The sequence below is a fragment of the Eublepharis macularius genome, chromosome 17 (genome assembly GCF_028583425.1).
Source record: "Eublepharis macularius isolate TG4126 chromosome 17, MPM_Emac_v1.0, whole genome shotgun sequence".
In the NCBI taxonomy this organism is placed as follows: Eukaryota; Metazoa; Chordata; class Lepidosauria; order Squamata; family Eublepharidae; genus Eublepharis; species Eublepharis macularius.
Genome location: NC_072806.1, coordinates 30,802,517 through 30,823,673, shown reverse-complemented (window position 1 = coordinate 30,823,673; position 21,157 = coordinate 30,802,517). Strand labels below are relative to the sequence as shown.

The 21,157-nt window shown below is 45.4% G+C and overlaps 1 protein-coding gene across 1 annotated transcript in view; it reads left to right on the top strand.

Moving 5' to 3' along the window:
• DOC2B (double C2 domain beta) overlaps positions 1-20,501 on the top strand; it is a 164,917-nt gene extending 144,416 nt beyond the window's left edge. Inside the window, exons 6-9 of the mRNA XM_055002054.1 lie at positions 1,673-1,830; positions 16,285-16,366; positions 17,655-17,751; positions 20,365-20,501. Of these exons, the coding sequence (XP_054858029.1) occupies positions 1,673-1,830; positions 16,285-16,366; positions 17,655-17,751; positions 20,365-20,501 (474 nt within the window). The remainder of the gene's footprint in view (positions 1-1,672; positions 1,831-16,284; positions 16,367-17,654; positions 17,752-20,364) is intronic.
• Positions 20,502-21,157: the final 656 nt, after the last annotated feature.

Here is a 21,157-nt window from a genome sequence, read left to right as displayed (position 1 = left end):
GACAATTTATCATCAAACCCTCGCCCCCCTCACACACACACACACACTACTGTTGCCAAGGTGTCCTGTACCTTTAATAGAAGTTTAATTATTGTAAATGGACAGTTGATGTTTTAATGGCATGAATTTAAACAGCATCACTTGCTAATTGCTGTGGATCAAATTGATATTAAAGGGGTGGCTAGAGGGACCAGTTTAAAAACTACCCACCGTCCCATTAACTGATACCTAGCTGCTCTCAATACTGCATACCTCCAAGAGCATGCGCAGACCCCATTGGACAGTTTTTCTCTTTTTCTCTTAATTTATTGCCAACGTTATATTTTTCTACACACCAGGGAAATTCACCCAATATAGAGAAACTCCTACCTTGTCTGTGGGTGGATTAGTTTTTGTCGCTTTTGGGATTAGCACAAGTCACCCTCTTCGATAATAAATATAGTGATACCAGCCCTGGGGCAGACCCACAGAAATGTTCACTTTTTGGCCAGCCATTACAGGAAGAGAGCAAATGACCCAGGCTACCGAGGCATTCACCTAAGATGGTGGGGATTGCGTATTTGCACACCTTTCTTTTGCCCTGGTGTTGCATCTATTCAAACAGGTTCCGCAGGTTTTCTGAGAATCTTGTGTCCCAGACACGACAGTGGCTTGTATTTGCATACCATGAGCAGCGATCCCTCTTCCAAGCTGTTTCCAACTCCAGGGTGTGTGTGTGTGGGGGGGGGGGATGTGTTCTGTGTACCAACTTCGTCTGTGTACAAATGGCATTTCCCCCTGGCTGATTCAGCTAAACCAGATTAATCCCAAAGGTATCTCAAGGAAAAGGTGCCAAAGAATTTTGGGGGTTGTACAGTCGTTCAAGATGACAACCTGAACTGATCCTACACAATCAGGTTAATAAGACTGGAACAGCCACACTGCTGCGTCAGCCCAACAGCCCATCTGGAGTGGCCAGAAAATCCATGACAGGAGAAGAGAGGCCAAAGCATTCACCTCTTGATAACCCCTAGCAACACGTATACTGCTTCCATTCGTCCTCTGGGCTAACAGCCCCTGACAGACCTCTCCTACCTGAATGTTGCCTTCACTGACATCACTGGATCATCTTGGCAGTGCCAAAGTCCTTCCTTTTGTCTGACTTGACCTGCTGACTTCACTGGGTGCCCATCATTTCTAATAATTTTGAAAGAGGGAGGAAAAAGTTCCCTCTTTCTGCTTTCTCTGCTTACATAATACTTATTTATTTTATTTGCGTCATTTATACGCCACTTTTCTCAGAGATTCAAGGCGGATTACATAATGTGTACAATCAGTATCAAGGACATTTCCATACAGTATCAAGGACATTTCTATAAACAATGCCATAGGGTAAATCAGTGCAAGTTTACAAAGACATAAACCTCTACCCTGTTTCCCCACTCATCAACCCGCAACTTTCAGTACAATCCAAAGACTAAGCCCCATTGAGTAGATTTCAGTAGGATTCTGAGTAGATCTACTTAGATTGCACTGTCACCTCTTTTCCTATTCAAGAGCTGCAAACTTGGGGGGGGGGGTGCTGTTCTGCATTTGCTACTGGTGGGGCCGGGAGTCCAGTTGTGTTTGAAAAGCACAGCTGCATGCAGACAGAAACTGGGATCTGAGCCCTGTCTCCTTTTTCTTTGTGCAGATAGATAAAACAGAAGACAAGTCCCTGGAGGAGCGTGGCCGGATCCTCATCTCTCTCAAGTACAGCTCCCAGAAGCAGGGTCTGCTAGTGGGCATCGTCCGTTGTGCGCATTTGGCTGCCATGGACGCAAATGGCTACTCAGACCCCTATGTGAAAACGTAAGTTTGAGTGTTGTGCAATGTAGGGCTGTCAGGATGTAGGAGCATTCGACTTGTCGTTCCTTTTCCTTTCCGTATTTTCATCCCACCTGTTTTCTCTGCTCATTTCCCAATTTTGTTCATTTCCTTTACACCATTTTTACTTAGATGGTTTTAATACATCAAACACCAGGCGCCCCCAACCTTTTTGGGCCTGCAAGCGCCTTTAAAATTCTGACACAGTGTGTGCAATCACAAAACGGCTGCCAAAGAAGGTGGAGCCAACCACCAAATGTCAGGGAGGAGGTTATGCATAACCAGGGCTTTTTTTCTGGGAAAAGAGGTGGTGGAACTCAGTGGGTTGCCAGCACGGGGCAACTCTTGGTGGGAGGTGGTGCCTCTGGTACCACATGTGCACGTGCAAAGTGCGCACACGCTCCCAGGACCACACACTGACGTCATTTTGGGTCAGCTGGAACAAGGGGGGAGTTTTTAAAAGTTTAAATCACCCTTGGCAAAAATGGACACATGGCTGGTGGCCCTGCCCCCTGATCTCCCTGGAGGGCAATCTCAACTCCCCTCTGTCTGGAGATCAGGGGGTGGGGCCACCAGCCATGTGACCATTTTCAAGAGGTTCCAGAACTCCGTTCCACCGCGTTCCAGCTGAAAAGAAGCCCTGTGCGTAACTCTAAGTAACTCTTCAGCATTTCAGGCAAAAGCTCTATTTAATAGGATGCCTTTTAAAATGAACATATCATTTAAAAATATTTTCTTGAACAAGTGCTGCTTACCTGCAGTCTTACAGCAAAGATCCTTGCAGCTGCTGCTGTTTTTAAAAATCTGTACGGCCAATCAGATCTCCAATGGCTAGTCAGAAGCCCTGCTGGGCAAAAGCCCTGCCTATATCCTAAAAACGCATGGTGGACTCCAGGAAAGGTATTGGCAAGTACCATGGCACCTATGGGCACCATGTTAGGGACCACATCTATCGACACCATTTAGATGCAAAAAGCAGGCATCTTTATACATCATTATAAAATTTCCTTGTTATGGTTGAGTGGGGAAAAAATTCCATTTTGTCCAGAGATGTCTGGAAAGGGATACATTTCCAAATGGGTAAATAATAGAAGGGAGGATTAACCCTTTCTTCCCAAGGCCAGCTGGTTTTCAGGGCCAAGCTTCTTATCGGATCATGATCTCAACTGTTCACTGGCTCACAAGTTTCCAGGGGTGTGGTATAGCCATGCCCCTGAGAGCTGACAGGCACCTCTTGCAGTTAGAAGTTGGTTTCCTTGTCTTCCTGCCTGCTGTAAATGCCTGCATTACAGATTAAAATGAATTTATCTCTCCTGGCTTTTCCTCAAGCAATAGTGGGGATTGTGGAACCCTCTTGCTGTATGATGCTGGCAGCTTGAGTTCGCTTGCCTGTTACCAGGATGGGAGGGAAGGGGAGGGGGGGTCCCTTTCATTGCAGAATGTTAATTAGTCAGGGCCCATCAGCCTTCATCTCCCCCGTGCCCCTCAGGCTTGCTGTGCCTAATGTGGTGTTGCTGTCTGGATCTTCCTTATGCAGCTGGGGGAAAGCAGCCAGTTTTGAACTGGCTCTTGGGACTCACACAATAGTACCTTGCCAGCTTCATTGCTATTCCCTTCCAGCCTCCACCAGTTATTCAGGGCCATCGATGATATTTGGATATGGATCTTTTAGTTGTTTCTTATTCTCCTAGAATAGGTCTTACCGTGCATTATGATTAGACATGGGCACGAACTGAAAAAATTTAACGAACCAGCGGTTCATGGCTCGGTGCCGACTACGAACCCGAACCAGCGAACCGCAATGATCTTTTCCTGTTGCTGAACCAGTTCGAGGTTCATGGTTCGTGGGCGTCAGAATGGCCCCCGTTGGAATTAGAGAGCCCATATTCCCAGGGAGTGTTTAACAAGCTCTCCTCCAGCCATTACCCAAGTTTGGTCAAGATTGCAATAGGGATCTTGGAGTTATAGCTGAGGTGCCCACTGAGCTTGGCCCCAGGGCCTGGCAGCAGCCCTGAAACCAGAGGAGATAGATGCCTATCCCCAAAATCCAAGCTCAATTAAACTCTCTCTGTCTTTCTCCCCCCAAACTAGCAAGTAGCAAGCAACAGCTCTGTCACACTCCACTGCTTGCTGAAAGTGAAACCTAGCCTGGGAGCCCAGTGCTTTTTATAAGCTGAGGTCCCATTGAGCAACACAGGAGGTCTGTGGTTGGCCATCAGAGCTGCCTATCAGGGTTTGCAGAGATGAGATTGGAGTGCCCATGGCTACAGAACACCCCTCCCCCCTCCCTCCCCTGGGTGTCTTCTCCCAGGTTGTAACCACTTTGCAGCTTCATGGTTGGAAGGAAGACCTGCCGATCAAGGTAAGCTGGGCTTCCATTCGGGTTTCCAGGGCAACAGAAGGAGTACAGGCAGAGTTCAGGCATTACCCCGGCTCCATTTCCAAGGGAATTGATTGATGGTGCCTGACTGTCTGGCTTCACGAACCACGGAAGAACGCACCGAACCGGGCCTCTAACAAATGCTGGTTCGTTGGCCATGGATGCTTACGAACCGCCAGATTGCAAATGGACGATCGGGCGGTTCATGGGGTTTTTTGGTTCGTAATGCGGTTCGTGCCCATGACTAATTATGATGCCATTGTGTCCCACCTAGTTCATTCAGGCCAACCTGGATGTCAGCAGGAGTTCCCTGTGTTACTGGCTGCATGTGCCAGGCACACCATGAGAGAGCTGTAAGTGTCCTTCATCGGGTTTCACAATTCAGGGCTCCTGTGAGTCCAAAGCCAACCCACTCATCCATAGAAGAGGTTGCCCACTCTTTCTCTGTATGAGTCACTGTGCCTGCCTTTTCAGCTGACCTCCACTGCAAGGCTGGTGATTCTGATGCACATAAGTATACGGGGCCCTCAAAAGCTTCTGCCACCATAAATCAGTTATGGTGTCAGTTATGGCTGCGGCTCTGCTTGTGGTGTTGCCTGGGAGCATCTCTGTCATTCACTCCTCAGTATGAGTGACTGTAATGATTTCAAGTAAATGTGCGCGTGTGTCTTTAAATGCTTGGGGTGAGATAGGTGAAGAGTGGGGGTGAAGGAGAGGGATGAGGGAGTGATATGATTGGTTGATGACTGAGAGGGTGGGCGGAGTAAAGGCAGTTTGGACTGAGAGGGGAGAGCAAACTTTCAGTCAGAAGAAGGCAGGCTAGCTGTGTGCTGCCTGAATATGTTGAAGTATTTATGAGAGAAATATAACCTGTGTGGAACCTGAACTGAGCGTGTTTGTGAAAGGACAGTCAGGGAAAGGGAGGCCAGCTGTGTGCTGCCTGGGCAGGTTTAATATTCCTGTGAATGAGTGTCAGAGAAAGAGAGGCTAGCTGTGTGCTGCCTGAGGAGTTTTAAGCATTCCTGTGAGAGAAATATAGAGTCTAGAGAAAGCAGGCAAGCTGTGTGCTGCCTGGGTAACTTTAAGCGCGTCTGTGAGAAATATTGGGTCAGAGAAAGAGGCTAACCGTGTGTGAAGCCTTAGAAGAGATCCGTGTGAATGGGTTTAAATGAAGTAACTTTAAGAACCGAGAACTACTTTTATGAAACCAATATGCTTCTTGAAAAAATAAAAGTTTATTTTGTTTTTATTATATCCCAGAGTAGCTGTCATTGCTATATCCCATTCCTATGCTCAGGGCCACGTAGAACCACGAAGGAGCCTGACGCTTAGGCACGTTACCAAAAGGGAAACTTAAATAAAATATCTTGGAATATAATAATCCTGGTGGCAGCAAACTACCCAGAGGGTGGTAAGGGGGAAGATTAAAGGCAAAATCTACCCTAGAGAAAGTAAGGGTCATAACAGTGACATTTTTAATTATTGCCTCCAAAAGGTTCATAGTATTTGCCTCCTCCATTTTACCTTCACCTCAGCAGAGGGAGGTCGCTTAGGCTGAGGCACAGTGACTAGCCCGAGGGCCTCCAGTGAGCTTTAGGAGATTTGTACCTAGATTACTCCAGTGCTAATCCAATTGACAGTCTCCAAACTGCACCACACCAGCTCTCTTGCTTTGTGTGCTGGCTATGAAAGGCCTTTCCTTGTCTCTTCCACTGCTGAACCATATTTGATTCCTTTTTTTCAGCCTTGTTGGGACCCAGATAGAAATCCTCTCCCCTGGTGTTTGATTCTGCAACTGGCCCATTGCTTTGTCAACACCCCTCTGTCAGTTCATTGGTTTGCAAGGGGGCTGGGAGCAATGGGCTGTGAATGAGGCTCTCTCTGGCCGAGAGAGAGTTTGCTGTTTTCTAGCAAGGAACATTTCCTGGCTCTGGAGGAAGGCAGAGAAAAATAGATCTCTGCTGGCAGGTAGAATGGGACAGCCACTCCTGCTATTGAAAATGGGTGGCATCTCATGGCCCTCCAGAGGAAAAACTACGATTTTCCAGCCAAGACATCACCAGAATCCTGCCAGTTGATGCTGTCATCAAAAGTAGGAATGCCATGAATAATTGTGATTTTTGTCTTTTGTATTGAGCCTTGGCTGTATGCAGATTGGGAAATATTATTGCTGGATTCAAGCAATAATGGGATGCACGTGGCACTGTGCAGTTAAGTCAGTTGTGCAATTCCAGTCTGCTCTGAAGTCAGGATCATTGTTCAGCATTGTACATAGCATGTGCAGTGTGGTGATTAACAACATGCAGGAGATGTGTGTGTAAAGTGCCGTCAAGTTGCAGCTTGCTTATGGTGACCCCCGTAGGGTTTTTCAATGCAAGAGTTGTTCAGAGGTGGCTTCCCATTCTCTGCCTCTGCGTGCAAGAGATGCACCATAACTATTTGTCTTTCTTGCAAAAGTGGCATCTAAGCTTTGTGGGGAAAGCATTTTTGAAGAAGAGGTGCCAGGGGTGTTGGAATGCAAAAACATGCCTCAAGTGTTGCCCATCCAAGTTCAAAACATCTGCATCCTGACATTCCTAGCTTTATTTCCTTGTGGTCTCTCACTTTATCCCCAAAGCCTAAGATCTGGCTCTCGTAGAAGATCTATGACAAAAATGGTTCCCCGGATAATCCTCTGCCGTGCTCATTTTTACTTATCCTCCTCCTTCTGCCCAAATTGCTGCATGTTGCCCCCCCACACACACACACACATTCACACACATTCCACATCCTTAAAGGGACAGTCCACTCACTGAACGCTGGCACCTTTTCCCCTTGATTTCAGACCTCTCCATTTTCAAAATGGTTGCAGGTTGTTTGGCATCTGTTTTTTTGGTGTCATTTCTGAGACTGTGGGAAAGTGCAGTCCCAGAGAAGATGCAGAAAAAATGGAAGACAAACAGCCTGTAACCATTTTGAAAACAGAGACGTCCGGAGTAAAAAGGAAAAGCTGCCAGCATTTGCTGAGTGGGATGTCCCTTTAAGGACATTTGGAAAGAGCTACACTGAGCTGCCCATGATTTCCTGGCTGTAAGGATACATATGATACACACGGACATACATTCTCCAGAGAACTGTTAGATGGTTACACACCACAGCAAAGAACTGCACGGATCCAAATATTATTTTTGGAAAACTTTCCTCCTTCTCCAGCCCTGTCTCCCATCAGTTCTATCAATGTAGGGGAGAAAACTTTCCAAAATCAATGTTTCCAGAAAATTTTCCCATGCTGCATTTTTTCCGTGGAAAACTTTCCGCCCCACATTTGTAAATATAATCGATTTATCTATAGTTGTCAGGACTGTTGTGCAGGAAATCAGTCAGATTAGATGAGGTAACTGTGGGATGTGAAGCTGGACAAACCCCAGTGCTTGTATTTGGCCCAGGCTTATACAAGATGTCTTTGCCTCCTTTCGCTAACATAATTTAAATTTTGCTGCTGTTATTTAAATTATTTGTTTAAATTTGAACCAGTAAATTTGCTGGTTTGTATGTTTCTTGAGGCTGTGACCTGGATAGCCCAAGTGAATCTGATCTCGCCAGATCTCAGAAGGTAAGCAGGATCAGCCTTGGTTAGCAATTGGTTGGGAGACCTCCAATAGAGCCCAGGGTTGGAGACCAGGCAATGGCAAATAACCTCTGTTAGTCTCTTACCTCCCTTGAAAACCCTGCCAAGAATTGCTGAAGTCAGCTATGACTTGAGGGCACTCTCCACATGTTCCCTGAAAGCCCACATTTCTGAGGTGCTATGCTATCCTCATTAATTTCCAGAACGTGAGGATGTGAAAATCATTGCAAACGGTGTTCATTTTGCATATTTAGTTTGTGTTTTCTTGAAGGCCTTCCCAGTGCTGTGTGCGGGATTTTAAAAATTAGGATCCTGCTCTTCCTGGCCTACTGCTTGTCTCTTTGGGGTATAACACTGGATGTTAACATGTGGAGCTGGTTAGGGCACTTACTCTGAACAACATGGGATCTGCAGTGCTGGATCAGACCAATGGCCATTTAATCCAGTGTTCTGGCTGAGCAGAGGCCAGTGGGAAACTCCCAAGCTGAGCAGCCAAAGTGGCCCTCCCTACTAGCTTGGCCCATATATGTCCCATCATCAAGTGCTACATTCGGCATCCTGCTCAATTTCACTTACTGTGAGCGTCATTCATGTGCAGGTGTGTATAAATATGGGCCGTTTTCACACGTCTTAACTGTCACCCAAAATCGCACAAAACTCATGGAACAATGGCATCTTAATGGCACAATTTCCTGTCATGACTCCATTTCATGGCGCAATGACATCATAAATTGCGCCAGAAAACAGAATCAGGACAAGAAATTGCACTATGAAGACACCGTCATTTCATGAGTTTTGCGCAATTTTGCACAACGGTTAAGACGTGTGAAAACGGCCATGTTGTCTTTCATTTCTTTTTGTTTTCCTGCAAGGTCAGGAAGATCACTTTTTTATTTCACCGAATTTTCCCTTTTTTGTTAGTTTCTTCATTTTTACACCATTGACTCAAAGACAAGTGCCAGTTTTGACAGAAGTATTTCTAACAAGTTTCATTAATCTTCTTGAGCAAGAGGGCAGGCAAACCATCCAAGATGCTTGAGCTTTCAATCCAAGTCAGTGGTTGTGAAATTCAGGCACTTTCCTATTTGTTGGGATGTATGTGCACTGTGTTGTAATGCTGTATAGTGGATGCAATCTATAATTTCTTTTTTAAAAATAAAGTTCTATTAAAATTTTTAAACTTAATTATAAAAATCATACAAAAGGAAAAAAAATATTTCTTAAAGATAAAGCAAAAGGAGAAAAGGTCAAAAAGAGAATGTTATATGAATAGGAATACAAACCAATTTTCTCTTTGAAAAGGTATAGCAATATTACATATTATATACTAACTCTAAAGTTACCATAAGTGACTACTTCTCCTTTCCATCTAAATATCCTTTCCCTCTCCCTAATTTTCAGAAGCCCAAATCATTCGCTCATCTCTTTCTGTTTCTCGCAAAGTCTATAAGGGACTTCCAGATAATCAAATATTTATCTAATGTTTTTTCCCTGATCAAAAACATCAATTTAGCCATCTCGGCATAGTCCATCATTTTCTCCAGCCACTCTTCTACTGTAGGTAATATTGTAGCTTTCCATTTTTGAGCATATAACATTCTCCCTGTGGTTGTCATATACAAAAAAAGTGTGCCATGCATACCTTCCAACTCTTTGTCCATTAAGCCCAACAATGCAATTCATAATTTCATAGCATCCATCTGATTGGAATTCATTTGAAACATCTAGATTACAAAAGCACATCAGTAAGTCAAGAAGAGTTTGCTCAACCTTCACAGTTGGCATTCCCCTACCAGTTCGTATCCCTATGTATTTTTATGATTAGCATGTCCTGAATATAGATGTGCCTTCGTGTTGGCGCGTCCTAATGCTTAACCATCTGCAGTCTTGTCAGATAGATCCACTGGTATTCCATACTCAGAGAGAACGTGTAATTGTGACCTTAATCATACTGAATCTATTGACCACATACTTTTAAGCTGCCCTGAATTTTTAAAACTTAGGAGCTGATTTTCCCCCTAATTAGTAAAGACTGTTTTTCCAGTTGAGACTTCCAAGCTACTGAGCAATGAAGATGAATGGGTTACATATAGGATAGCTAGATTTTTGGCTGCCATTATAGAAATACAGAAATTTATTTATTTATGTCATTTATATTATGGCCTTTTCCACACTACTCACCTTCAATCGGAATGCCGCAGAACATTGCAAAAAAACCACGGAAGATAGCGTATTCTCGCTCGAGTTTTGTGCGACATCGCGCAAAACTCACACAAGAAAACGCGCTCTTCTGGGTTTTGTTCACAACGTTCCGTGGCATTCCGATTGAAGGTGAGTAGTATGGAAACGGCCTGTATTCCAAAACAACTGCTTAAACCCTATCTTATGTGAGTAGGTTACCATTAACTACCCAAGCATAAACTCACAGCAGCTGCTCGAAACCATGGGTTGAATGAACAGTAATAGAAAAGAAAGAAAGAAAGAAAGAATTTCATAGTATTTCTATAATGATGAGATATACTTGAATATAAATGCAGAGTGCCATTCCCCAATGAAAATACGAGATGTGCCAACCAAAAATGGAAAGACCCATTCTACTTCTGTTCTGTTCTGCATCATGGACGGCTTGGACCGGGATGTATATATTCCATACAGAATCTATTTAAGGAATAATTCAGAAGGACCCTTAGCCCCAGCATGCCATGCTCAAGAGGTATACTGCCTCTCATCTTGGACCTTCTGTTTAGCTCGCCTGGCTAACAGCATCTGTCTTGATAGCGGCTTCTGTCGACAAGAACGGTCTTCTCGATTCCTGAGGTCTGTGGTTGGCCCAACTCTGCTTCCTCTCAGTGGGCCGCCTTGGCAAGGCTTTGTGTTCTGTGTGTGGCTGAGCACATTGTGCTTAGCTGGAGACAACGAAGAAGGTGGGGGAGAGGCGTGGAAGCGGAGGCTGCTTCAGACAAAAGGAAAAGGTGCTGGAGAGAAAGGGACAGATTGGAAAGGCAAAGCCAGGGAAACTGAATCATGTTCCTTGTTCGCTGCACATACAATGAGGGTGGATGGTTTTGTCAGAAATTGCAGAGGGGAGGAGGTGCTGGGAGAATGCCTTGGTTCAGCCACATCTTTTACCTCCTTGGGCTCCTTGGATTAATCCAGCAGCCATTTGCCGCTGCTTGGCAAGGATCTGATGGCAGGGATCTTTCCATCCCATCCAACTGGTGAATGCCCATGGCAGCCTTGCAAATAATAATAACATTCGATTTATATACCGCCTTTCAGGACAATTTAATGCCCACTTAGAGTGCTTTACAAAGTGTGTCATTATTATCCTCGTGACAATCACCCTGTGAGGTGGGTAGGGCTGAGAGAGCTCTGGAAGAGCTGTGACGGACCCAAGGTCACCCAGCTGGCTTCAAGTGGAGGAGTGGGGAATCAAACCTGGTTCTCCAAATTAAGAGTCCTGCCACTCTTAACTACTGCACCAAACTGGCTCTCAAAAGACGTCCATGGGTGGGTCTGGACCACACAAAGTTTACTTGCCTGTACTCGGGGCCAGGCTGCAGGCCAAGGGCAGCCAGATTTGACTTGGAAGGCATCTTTGTCATTTTCTTTGTCCCTCCAAACAGGGAGGCCTTGACCTTGTGCCCCTGCTCGTGGGCCTAGACTGGGGGCACCTGGCTGCCCACTGAAAGAAACATAATACTGGTTGAGAGAGCTCTTTGGCCTGGTTTGACAAGCCTCTTTTTATATTTTTCATTCCAAATTATGAACACCAAGTCAGGGCTTTCAAAGTGACAAAGATTCTGTCTGCCCTAGCCCCCTCCCACATACACCTCCTTTCACCCCTCCTTCCTTATTTGGAAGAACACACATATAAGATGCTTGGATAAATGGAGTTTTCTGCTACATCTTCAAGGCCTCCTTGCCTGGCCCTCCAGACCCCCACGGTAATCCAGACCCTATGAACTTTGTGCCCCTGATCCCCACGTTAGTGATTTTTAGCAGAAGATGGTGCAGGGGGTGGGGCTTAAGAAGCCACTCTACCCCCACCCCACTTTGGGGGCTTTTGCTTTTTCTGGTGGGAGAGAAATTCCTCCAAAGGGACTAGGGTATATAATATATAGTTTCTACCAGAGCCCAGCCCCCTGTGGAGATACAAGGCCCCCTCGCCTCATTATGGCTCCCTTCTAGTCATCTAGAAGTGCTTCTGTACTAGGCTGCCAACTCCAGGTTGGGAAATTCCTGGAGATTTGGGGTGGAGCCTGAGAAGGACAGGGCAAGGTCTGTGAGGTATAATGTCATAAAATCCATCCTCCAAAGCAGCTATTTTTCTCCAGGGAAGCTGATTTCTTTAGTTTGGAGATCAGTGGTAAGTCTGGGAAATCTCTGATCTCCACCTGGAGATTGGGATCCCTATTCTGTACATGCAGGTTCCATTTAGCTATCATGACTGGTACCCATTGATAGACCTTTCACCCATCCCCCTTATTTGTTTGCTTAATCTGTTTCTAAGAACCATCTAAGCCAGTGTCTATTGCCACTTCTTGTGGCAGAGAGTCCTGTAGGTTAATTATCCATCATGTGCTCCCTTTTGGAAATCCTGAAATTACTTTATAGTCTGTTATTATCGTCTGTTGTGAGAGAGGGAGAAAAATCACTACCTCTCCTTTAAAAAACGTCCATCCTTCCCTGCCCCCCGCCCCCCACCACAAAAAAACTGTTCTTGTGAACTGACGGTAAGTTCCTTACCATGCAACTAATTGAACGGAATCAACCAGTTTTGTGTCTGTTGTGGGGCATGGCTCCACAGTGTTAGTAAGGGGGCCACATCTTGTTCCTTAGAGACTTCTTCCATTAGCTTGTGGGGGTGCATGACTGGGTTTTCTTAACCTTCGGAGCAGATCTCTGGTTGCCTTATCCTTGCAGGCTAACGACAGGATCCGTGTATGAATTATTTTCTGGAAGGCAGCTATTTTCAGTGTGTTATTTCTGATACGGGTTTGCTATCTAGATGCTGGCATTGTATTTTTTTAATGTTTATTTTTAATGTGCTTGAAATATATTATCGCCCATTAAATAAGATGCACTCAGACATTCTGCACACATTGAGATGCCCAGCCCAGGGTGGTGTTCTCTGAACAAGAGGGAGCTGAGCATGCCAAGGTTGGCACCTTGGTTTGGTCACTCTGACCGTAAGAATTGCAGGGCAAATTGTTTGAACCTTCAAAAGCATTCCTCTGCCACTCCTGCCCTCCAAACCTGGCTCGGTCCTTTCCCCCTTGGCTCAAAGGAAGTCGGGTGGCATGCAGACCTTCCTCTTGAGGGCCTTCTGGTCTTCCAGGTCAGTATTCTCTACTCTTCCCAGACACCAGCTGTCCAAACCCTCTTGTAGAGAAAAGTGTTTGCCAGCATGGACTACCAGAGAGATGCACTCACACACACACACACACATCGTGATGAGCAAGACACTTCACATGGGCCTTCCCAGACTGCTGGACCCTTAAACCTGCATATCTCTTCATCCGCTTTCCCAGCAGCCCCACACACGTCAGTCATCTTTTCCTTTAAGTTCTCCAGCCCTGAGGTCTGTTCTGAATCTGCACACAGCAGGCAAGCCAACACTTCTATATGCAGGGCCTTTCCTGCTTCTTGCGTATAATTAGGTTTCATGGCTGGAAAAGCTTTATGCGTACCCCCTTCCCTCATCTTTGCCTTGATAAGTGCCTGTCGGCGCCATCTGCTTGTTTTCCAAAGTAACCTAATTCCTCCAATTTGCAACCGAAGAGAGACTCTGGCATAGTGTTTGCCCTCCCATTAGGCGGTTGGAGGGGCAGATATGGGGAGATTGTTAAAAATTACAGCAGATTATCAATCATCATTATTCTATTTGTTGTTGTTATAAAAAGTCACTATTTAAGGGTCACTAGTGGCCCATGATTCAATCTGATCCCCTGGGGGCTTCTCATCCGGTCCCCTAGCACAGCCCTTGAGTTCAGACAGCCCTCCGTAAGGTGCATCACATTTGCTTGCTTGCACATTTATTTATTGGCCTGTTTACAGGATTTGTACGCTGCTGGTTCTCAAAGCGGCTTATGATAATAAAATTAGGTACTAGGAAGACCGTCTTGCTCGGATGATGGTGGAACTCTTTGAAGCATTTCCAATATCTTTTCTGTGTCTCATCTTCTTGATATCTTGAGAGCTAGTCTGGTATAGTGATTAAGGGCACAGGACTCTAATCTGGAGAGCCGGGTTTGATTCCCCACTCCTCCGCTTGAAGCCATCTGGGTGACCTTGGGCTAGTCACAGTTCTCTGGAGCTCTCTCAGCCCCTCCCACCTCACAGGGTGATTATTGTTGTGGGGATAATAATGACATACTTTGTAAACTGCTCTGAGTGGTTGTTACGTTGTTCCGAAGGGTGGTATATAAATCGAATATTGTTGTTATTATCTCAGAACCTTATCTTTAAAAATCAACCTCCCAAATCATTCATTCATTTTTCTTCGTCTCTCGCAGATAGTCCATAAAGGGGTTTCTCATTTGCCATGAATATAGAGAGTGTTTTCTCTCTAATTAATGCTGTAAGTTTGGCCATCTCAGCTAAGTCCATCATCTTTCCAGTCCAATCTTCCGCCGAAGGTAGCTCCTTGTACTTCCATTTTTGAGCATATAACAGCCGTGCCGCTGTTTCCATATATAAAATTAAAATACCATTGTTTTAATGTTTTAGATGTTCTAATGCCTGATAGATCCGGAGGAGTTAGCTGTGTTAGTCTGTAGTAGCAAAATAGCAAAAAGTCCAGTAGCACCTTTAAGACTAACCAACTTTATTGTAGCATAAGCTTTCTAAAACCACAACGTATCTGACGAAGAGAGCTGTGGCTCTCTAAAGTTTATGCTACAATAAAGTTGGTTAGTCTTAAAGGTGCTTCTGGACTTTTTGCTAATGCCTGATGTTCATCACTTTGGGGACCCTGTTTGGGTAGAAAGGTGGCATATAAATGTTTTAAATATGACTAAATAAATAGAGGGTCTTCAGTGTCCTTTCTGCACTTGTCCAGTATCCCTTCCACCAACACCACTGCTCTGGGGAAATGGCATCAGTGGTTTCCAGTTGTCAAAACCCTTGATGGTGATGGCTGATAGTGGCTCTGGAAGGGCAATGATGAATCAAGTCCTCTCCCCAGCCCTTGTTCTGTTGTAGTCCCCTGGCTGTGTGTAGCAGTGGCTCCGGGGAAATAATTCCCCCCTTCTAATAAGCTGCCAGGCTTAAACTCTGCAGCCAGGTGGACAAAGGGCTCTTTACCCCTTTTCTCTCCCTAACCATCTGAGCCATGACAGACTTTCTGTTACATCTGTGCCTCAGCTACACATTCCTATTTGCCTGTGTCTTGCTTTAAGCATTTGCGCCACAGGAGGAGAGATTTCTGCCAGAGCCTCTGCTGCTCTTTGCACCGGGTAGGAAGGAGTTAAAGAGCCCTTTGCATCTCAGCAATGGGACTTGAGTGAATGGAGCTAATTTTGCTTTCCTTTTGGCTTTTGCTCTTGTTTAAAATATGTCCGAAGGGTGGGGACATATGCCAGGAAATGATCATAGCAGAACTGCAAGCAATTTGAGAGAGTTTAGAGAAGGTAATCTTTTGAAATACAGGCCTTGTCCCAATATAAATACGACCTGTAGTTTGAGCTCTTCTCGGCATTTGTTTTAGTCTTTGTTTGTAGGAAATTTGTGTGTTGGTGGCACTGACAGCTAGCTGTAGCATGTCATGAATGCACAAGTCTTAGGGGAAACATGCAATCCCAAGGACTCAGGTTGCCAACCTCCAGGTGGGGCCTAAAGATTTCCCAGAAGTACAACTTGTCTCCTCACTAAAAAGATGATCCCTTGGAGAAAATGGCTGCTTTGGAGGGTGGACTCTATGGCATTGTACCCCATTGACGCCCTTCCCCTCCACAAACCATGCCTTCCCCAGGCTTTAGTTCCAAATATTCAGGAATTTCCCGACCCAGAGTTGACAGCCTTCCCAAGGACTGTTTCCAGGCTTTGTTCACCGAACAACAAATCATGGATTACCGTTATGACCTCTTTGTTGCAGTTGTGCGATTTATCAGCAAGCAGCAATTTAAATACCTGTTCTGTTCTTTGTACATGCTCATTAGAAATAACTTCCTGTTATTTCTAAAAGACTTCCTGTTTTTACGTGGCATCCCTTACTGGCCAATCAGTTGCCCCCAAAGTGCCCCTGTTTGCCGTAACAACTGCCCCATCTCAGCCAGCACATTACCTGTTGCTGCCATTCCTATGGCAGTAAACTGCTTGTCATTGTTGGTATGCTAGAGTCAGAATTAAACATCTAGTCCATTTTGTGCATCCAGAGGTGTCACATTTCTTCACCTCTGACATGGTTTAAGGCTAAAACAATCCATGTTGATGGGTAGTATCTTTGCAGGTACTTGAAACCAGATGAGGACAAGAAATCCAAGCACAAGACAGCTGTCAAAAAGAAAACACTCAACCCTGAATTCAACGAGGTATTTGTGCTCTGCTTTTCAAATCTTGTATATATGTGTCAGGAGAGCAGAGTTTGGATCTGGTCTTTTATTGGTCCAACCTGTGAAACTGTCCCTGCCTCAGGATGACTTTGATTTTCTCGTCCCTGCAATTTTGAACTTGAGATGCTTGTTTCTATTTAGTTTTCTCCTTGTGAAAATCAAACCTGTTTCCTTATTTTCCCACCATGTTCTACTGCCTCAAGGAAAGACTTTCCACAACATTTTCCTCATAAAATGTGTGCAGTTTTCGGTATTGTGATTCCAAAAAGCCATTATATTCTAGGGCCTGTCAAACTCCTCCCATTTCTTTATTAGTAACCATATATGCTGTCTCTATAGAGACCTTTTCAAGGCTTCTCACACCGTACAAACACAGTAAAATCAGGAAAACAATCACCAGAAAATTCTTCAATATATACCTAAGAAGATAAATTCCTTCTCGGCTCTGCCGTCTGGTCCACCAGGTCCTACTTTGGCTTCATCCTGACTAGAAGTGGGTACGAACCAAAATACAACCCAAAATTTATCACAAACTAGGCCTTTTTTTTGGTTCGCGAACCGGCAGTTCGTTGGAGGGCATTTCTGATGAACTGCGACGAACCGCGATGATTTTTAGGCCAGTTTGTTTGGTTTGTTATTTGGTTCATCATTGCAGACAGCCTGGCACCGACCAATCAGTTTCCTAGGCAATGGGGGGAAGGATGGGCTTTTTGCAGACCTTCTGCTGCCCCAGAAGTGACGCATTCACAAACCAAACGAACCGGTTTGTGAACCAAGCAATTTCATGCCAGTTCGTGGTTCATGAAACGTGACGAACCACGTACCACAACAAACCGCCGTTTTCCCGGTTCGTGCCCATCTCTAATCCTGACCCATCCTGTTCCTATACCAATTCTGCCTCTCAAGAACTTGGAGTTTTTGAATGTGGAATCAGCTTGGCCTCTATCACAAAAATACGCAAGTTGAGTACAAAATCATAAGCTTGAGTAACCTGAGATTGTTTTTATCCCTCTGTCGAGAAAATATCAGGCCATGCCCAAATCCAGAGATAGCTTGTATAGTTTTCCTGAGGGCAAAAGCTGAGAGTGAATCACACTAGAGGAACTGCTCTGGGTTCTGCATAAAGGTGAAAGACTGAGTTCCTTCGGTTACCACAAGACTGACCAATCCAGGGACTTCCTATTGCAGCCTGGGGTTTGGAAAAAGGGTATTCGATGATGGAGTGAAATCTTTCTCCTGAATGTCAGTTCTGCTTGTTTCTTCACAGGAATTTTGCTATGAGATCAAGCACGGTGACTTGGCCAAGAAGACCTTGGAGGTGACGGTGTGGGATTATGACATTGGCAAATCAAATGACTTTATCGGTGAGTCTGGGGCTCCCTGGAAAATATCCATGAGAGAGCTTGATTCTGATACTTCACTTGGGAGGAAACATGACTACAGTATTCAGTCTGAGAGTCTCTCTACATGAGACATACAAGGTTGCTCAAGTATAGGGAGACACAACGTTAGCCAAGAAGCATAGTTTAAAAAGACAAAACCAAAGGCACTGTCAATTGCGCCTCTCTACAAGAAGGTAGTTTAAAAATACCGAGCCCGTGGAGATCACTCCTCAAAGGGTTTGTTAATTTCACCTCTCCATCTCCGCAAAAATGAAATTAACAAACCCTCTGAGGTGTGATCTCCGCCAGCACTGTATAGAGGGGTGAAATGGACAGAACTGTCGGGTCTGACTTCTTAAACTACACTTCCCAGCTAACATTGCGTCTCCCTATACTTGAGTTTCCCCGTGTAAGATGCCTCGTGTAGAGAGACTCTGAATCACAGATTGCTTCTGTATCCCTGCCCATGACTGTTTTCAGCAGCTGGACAGTTTGAGGCCATCGCCATTTGGGAGCGGGTTCACAACTTGACTTAGCTTTTTTTAAAAAATCCCTCTCAGTAAGTTTTCTAGAGGGTGAGCAAATCCAGCTGTCTTCTCCAATTAAAACATGTTGCCTTTTGCTACATAGCTGTAGTCCCCCCTACCCTTTATAGTCTTTGCAGCTGTTTCAGGCAGGTTTTTATGGGCATGAGGGGATCATTGCAGCCCCTTTCTCCCCACCCCACTAACGCTCTCCATCCACTCCCCTATCTGTAGCTCCCAATCAGGATCACTTTCCTCCATTTGCATTGCCTAGTTTGCCAACCCCCAGGCAGGCCCTGAAGATCTCCTGGATTTACAACTGGTCTCCAGGCTACGTAGGCACAAAACAGCCACTTTGGGGAAAGGCCTCTGTGGTATTTAACCCTGATGAGGTAATTCCCTTCTCCAAACCCTGCCCTCTCCAGGTTCCAACCCCAAATTTCCAGGAAGTTTCCAGCCAGGAGATGGCAACCTTATTTCTCCTTTCCCCAGTGGCAGCTATGCAGGAGGCAGCAGAATGAAGTTTCCTTGCACAGCTATGAACTTCACTGATGGGAGAAAGAGTTACTGCCATGTTGCAGAGACCTCCAGGAAGATGGCGAGGGTGCCTGGAGGGGGCAGAAGAGAGCGATCCTTCTGTGTGTTGATTCCTCATTTGACTCCGGGCTATTTACCCCAACTGGGAAACGGATTAGCAATCGAGGATGAGTCTTCCACCAGTCCATGGACCTCAGCTTAGTGTCAGTTTGCACTGTGGGAGGGGGATGCTGCTTTAGTAGTAAAGGCCAAATGAGGTGTGTTAGTTTAGGAAAAAAATAGGAGTCCTTTATTGTCAAGGAAGTACGTACTGAGATAGGAGAGGCAGAGAAAGAATTCTGGCTTGCTATGTAGGGTAGGTGGAAGGAACATTAATGACACCATGTTAGCAGAAAATAGTGAAGACCTGAAATGACTACTGATGAAGGTTAAAGATCCTTAAAGATAAGGATGTCTTTCTGGGGACCAAGATCAAGATAATTCAGACTATGGTATTCCCCATTACTATGTATGGATGTGAACGTTGGACAGTGAAGAAAGCTGACAGGACAAAAATTGATTCATTTGAAATGTGGTGCTGGAGGAGAGTTTTGTGGATACCATGGATGGCCAAGAAGACAAATAAGTGGGTACTAGATCAAATCAAGCCTGAATTCTCCCTAGAAGCTAAAAATAACAAAACTGAGGCTATCGTATCATGAGAAAACAAGACTCTCTGGAAAAGTCAATAAAGCCAGGAAAAGTTGAAGGCAGTAGGAAAAGAGAACGACCTAAAACAAGATGGCTTGACTCATTAAAAGAAACCATGTCCTCTAATCTTGAGAAGACAAGACTCTCTGGAAAAGTCAATAAAGCCAGGAAAAGTTGAAGGCAGTAGGAAAAGAGAAAGACCTAAAACAAGAGGAATCATACTAAGGGTGCTATTCCCCCGCCCAGACAGGGAATCCCCTGCTCCCCCATTCCCCCCCGCCCACCTACTTTGCCAGTAGAGAGTGCGCTCCCTGGGGCGCCCCCCCCCAGGCAGCGCAGCACATCCTTGGGTGGCACGCTCCCACGCCCACAGCGGCCTGATTCAGGCCAAAACGTGCTGAATCGTGTCCTACAGTGGGCCAATCCAGCTCAGAGGAGCGTTCCCCGCCGCCTTTTAACCCCGCATGATGACATCACTTCCCGGAAGTGACATCATCACACAAGCTGGGAGTGCGCACATGTGCAAAACAAGGACGTAGAGCATGGTAAGGTAGGTGCCATGCTCCCAATCTCCCGCTGGGGGAGTCAGGGGACCTGGCAACTCTAAATTATACCCACCTAGCTTGCTAGCTTTACTTCCCTCCTGGAGTACTGATGTTCTCTACTACTGATGTTCTGTACAAAGAGGCATTGCACAGTCCTTTACTTCCAACACTCAGCAGATGTTTTGCCCTCCTTAGCTGCCAGCTCCTCTCTTGCTTTTCCAGGGTTTGTGGCCTTCTCCTCCCCTCTGATCCCCTAGCAAACTGGCTCTGTCTGTCCTGCTTTTTCCCTTGTGTGTTAGGTGGTGTGGTGCTGGGGATTAACGCCAAAGGGGACCGCCTGAAGCACTGGTTCGACTGCCTGAAAAACAAGGATAAGAAAATTGAGCGCTGGCACACACTCACAAATGAGCTGCCGGGGGCTATTCTCAGCGATTGACCATACGGGCAGATCCGGGGACCTGGTCAACTATAGCACACCACCTGACAAAGGAACGACTCTTGCCTTCGGACATATTGTTTACTTTATTGGAAGGGTTAGGCCCCAAGTCAGCAAGAATGAGGCAAGGGGCTTTGGTGTAACAAGGACTGGGCTACGGTCCTTTTGCAGGGAATGCTTTGGCCCCAAGCAACACCGTATTTTCAGTTGTTTGGCAAACTTCAGTCCTAGAGATCTCTCCAGGATGCCTTGAAATTGCAGCAAGTCAGTTTCGGGGTGGGGTGGGGGAGCCCAAAGACCTGCATGCATTAAAATCGTAACTTATTCGATATCCCGAATCCTGTTCTTGCTGCCTTGCAGCTTCACTGGCAACATAAACGCAGAATATGCTGACTTTTTTGTTTGTTTGTTTTTTGTGGCTATTTACAACAAAGCATTTATTGCATCTCGGCACTAAAAAAGATGTCACCTTTCGGGGTTGTTTCTTGATTTGGGGGATAGGGCAGAGATCCAAAAGTCTTCTGGTGCATTGAATAATGTTTCCGGTGTGAGGAAGAGGCCGAGTTTGTGTTTTGTTTGACCTCCCTCCCCCAAAGCATTTCCTTCAATCGATCTGATAATCTGTGCAAAACATAAATGTTAAGGGCTGTGCAGCT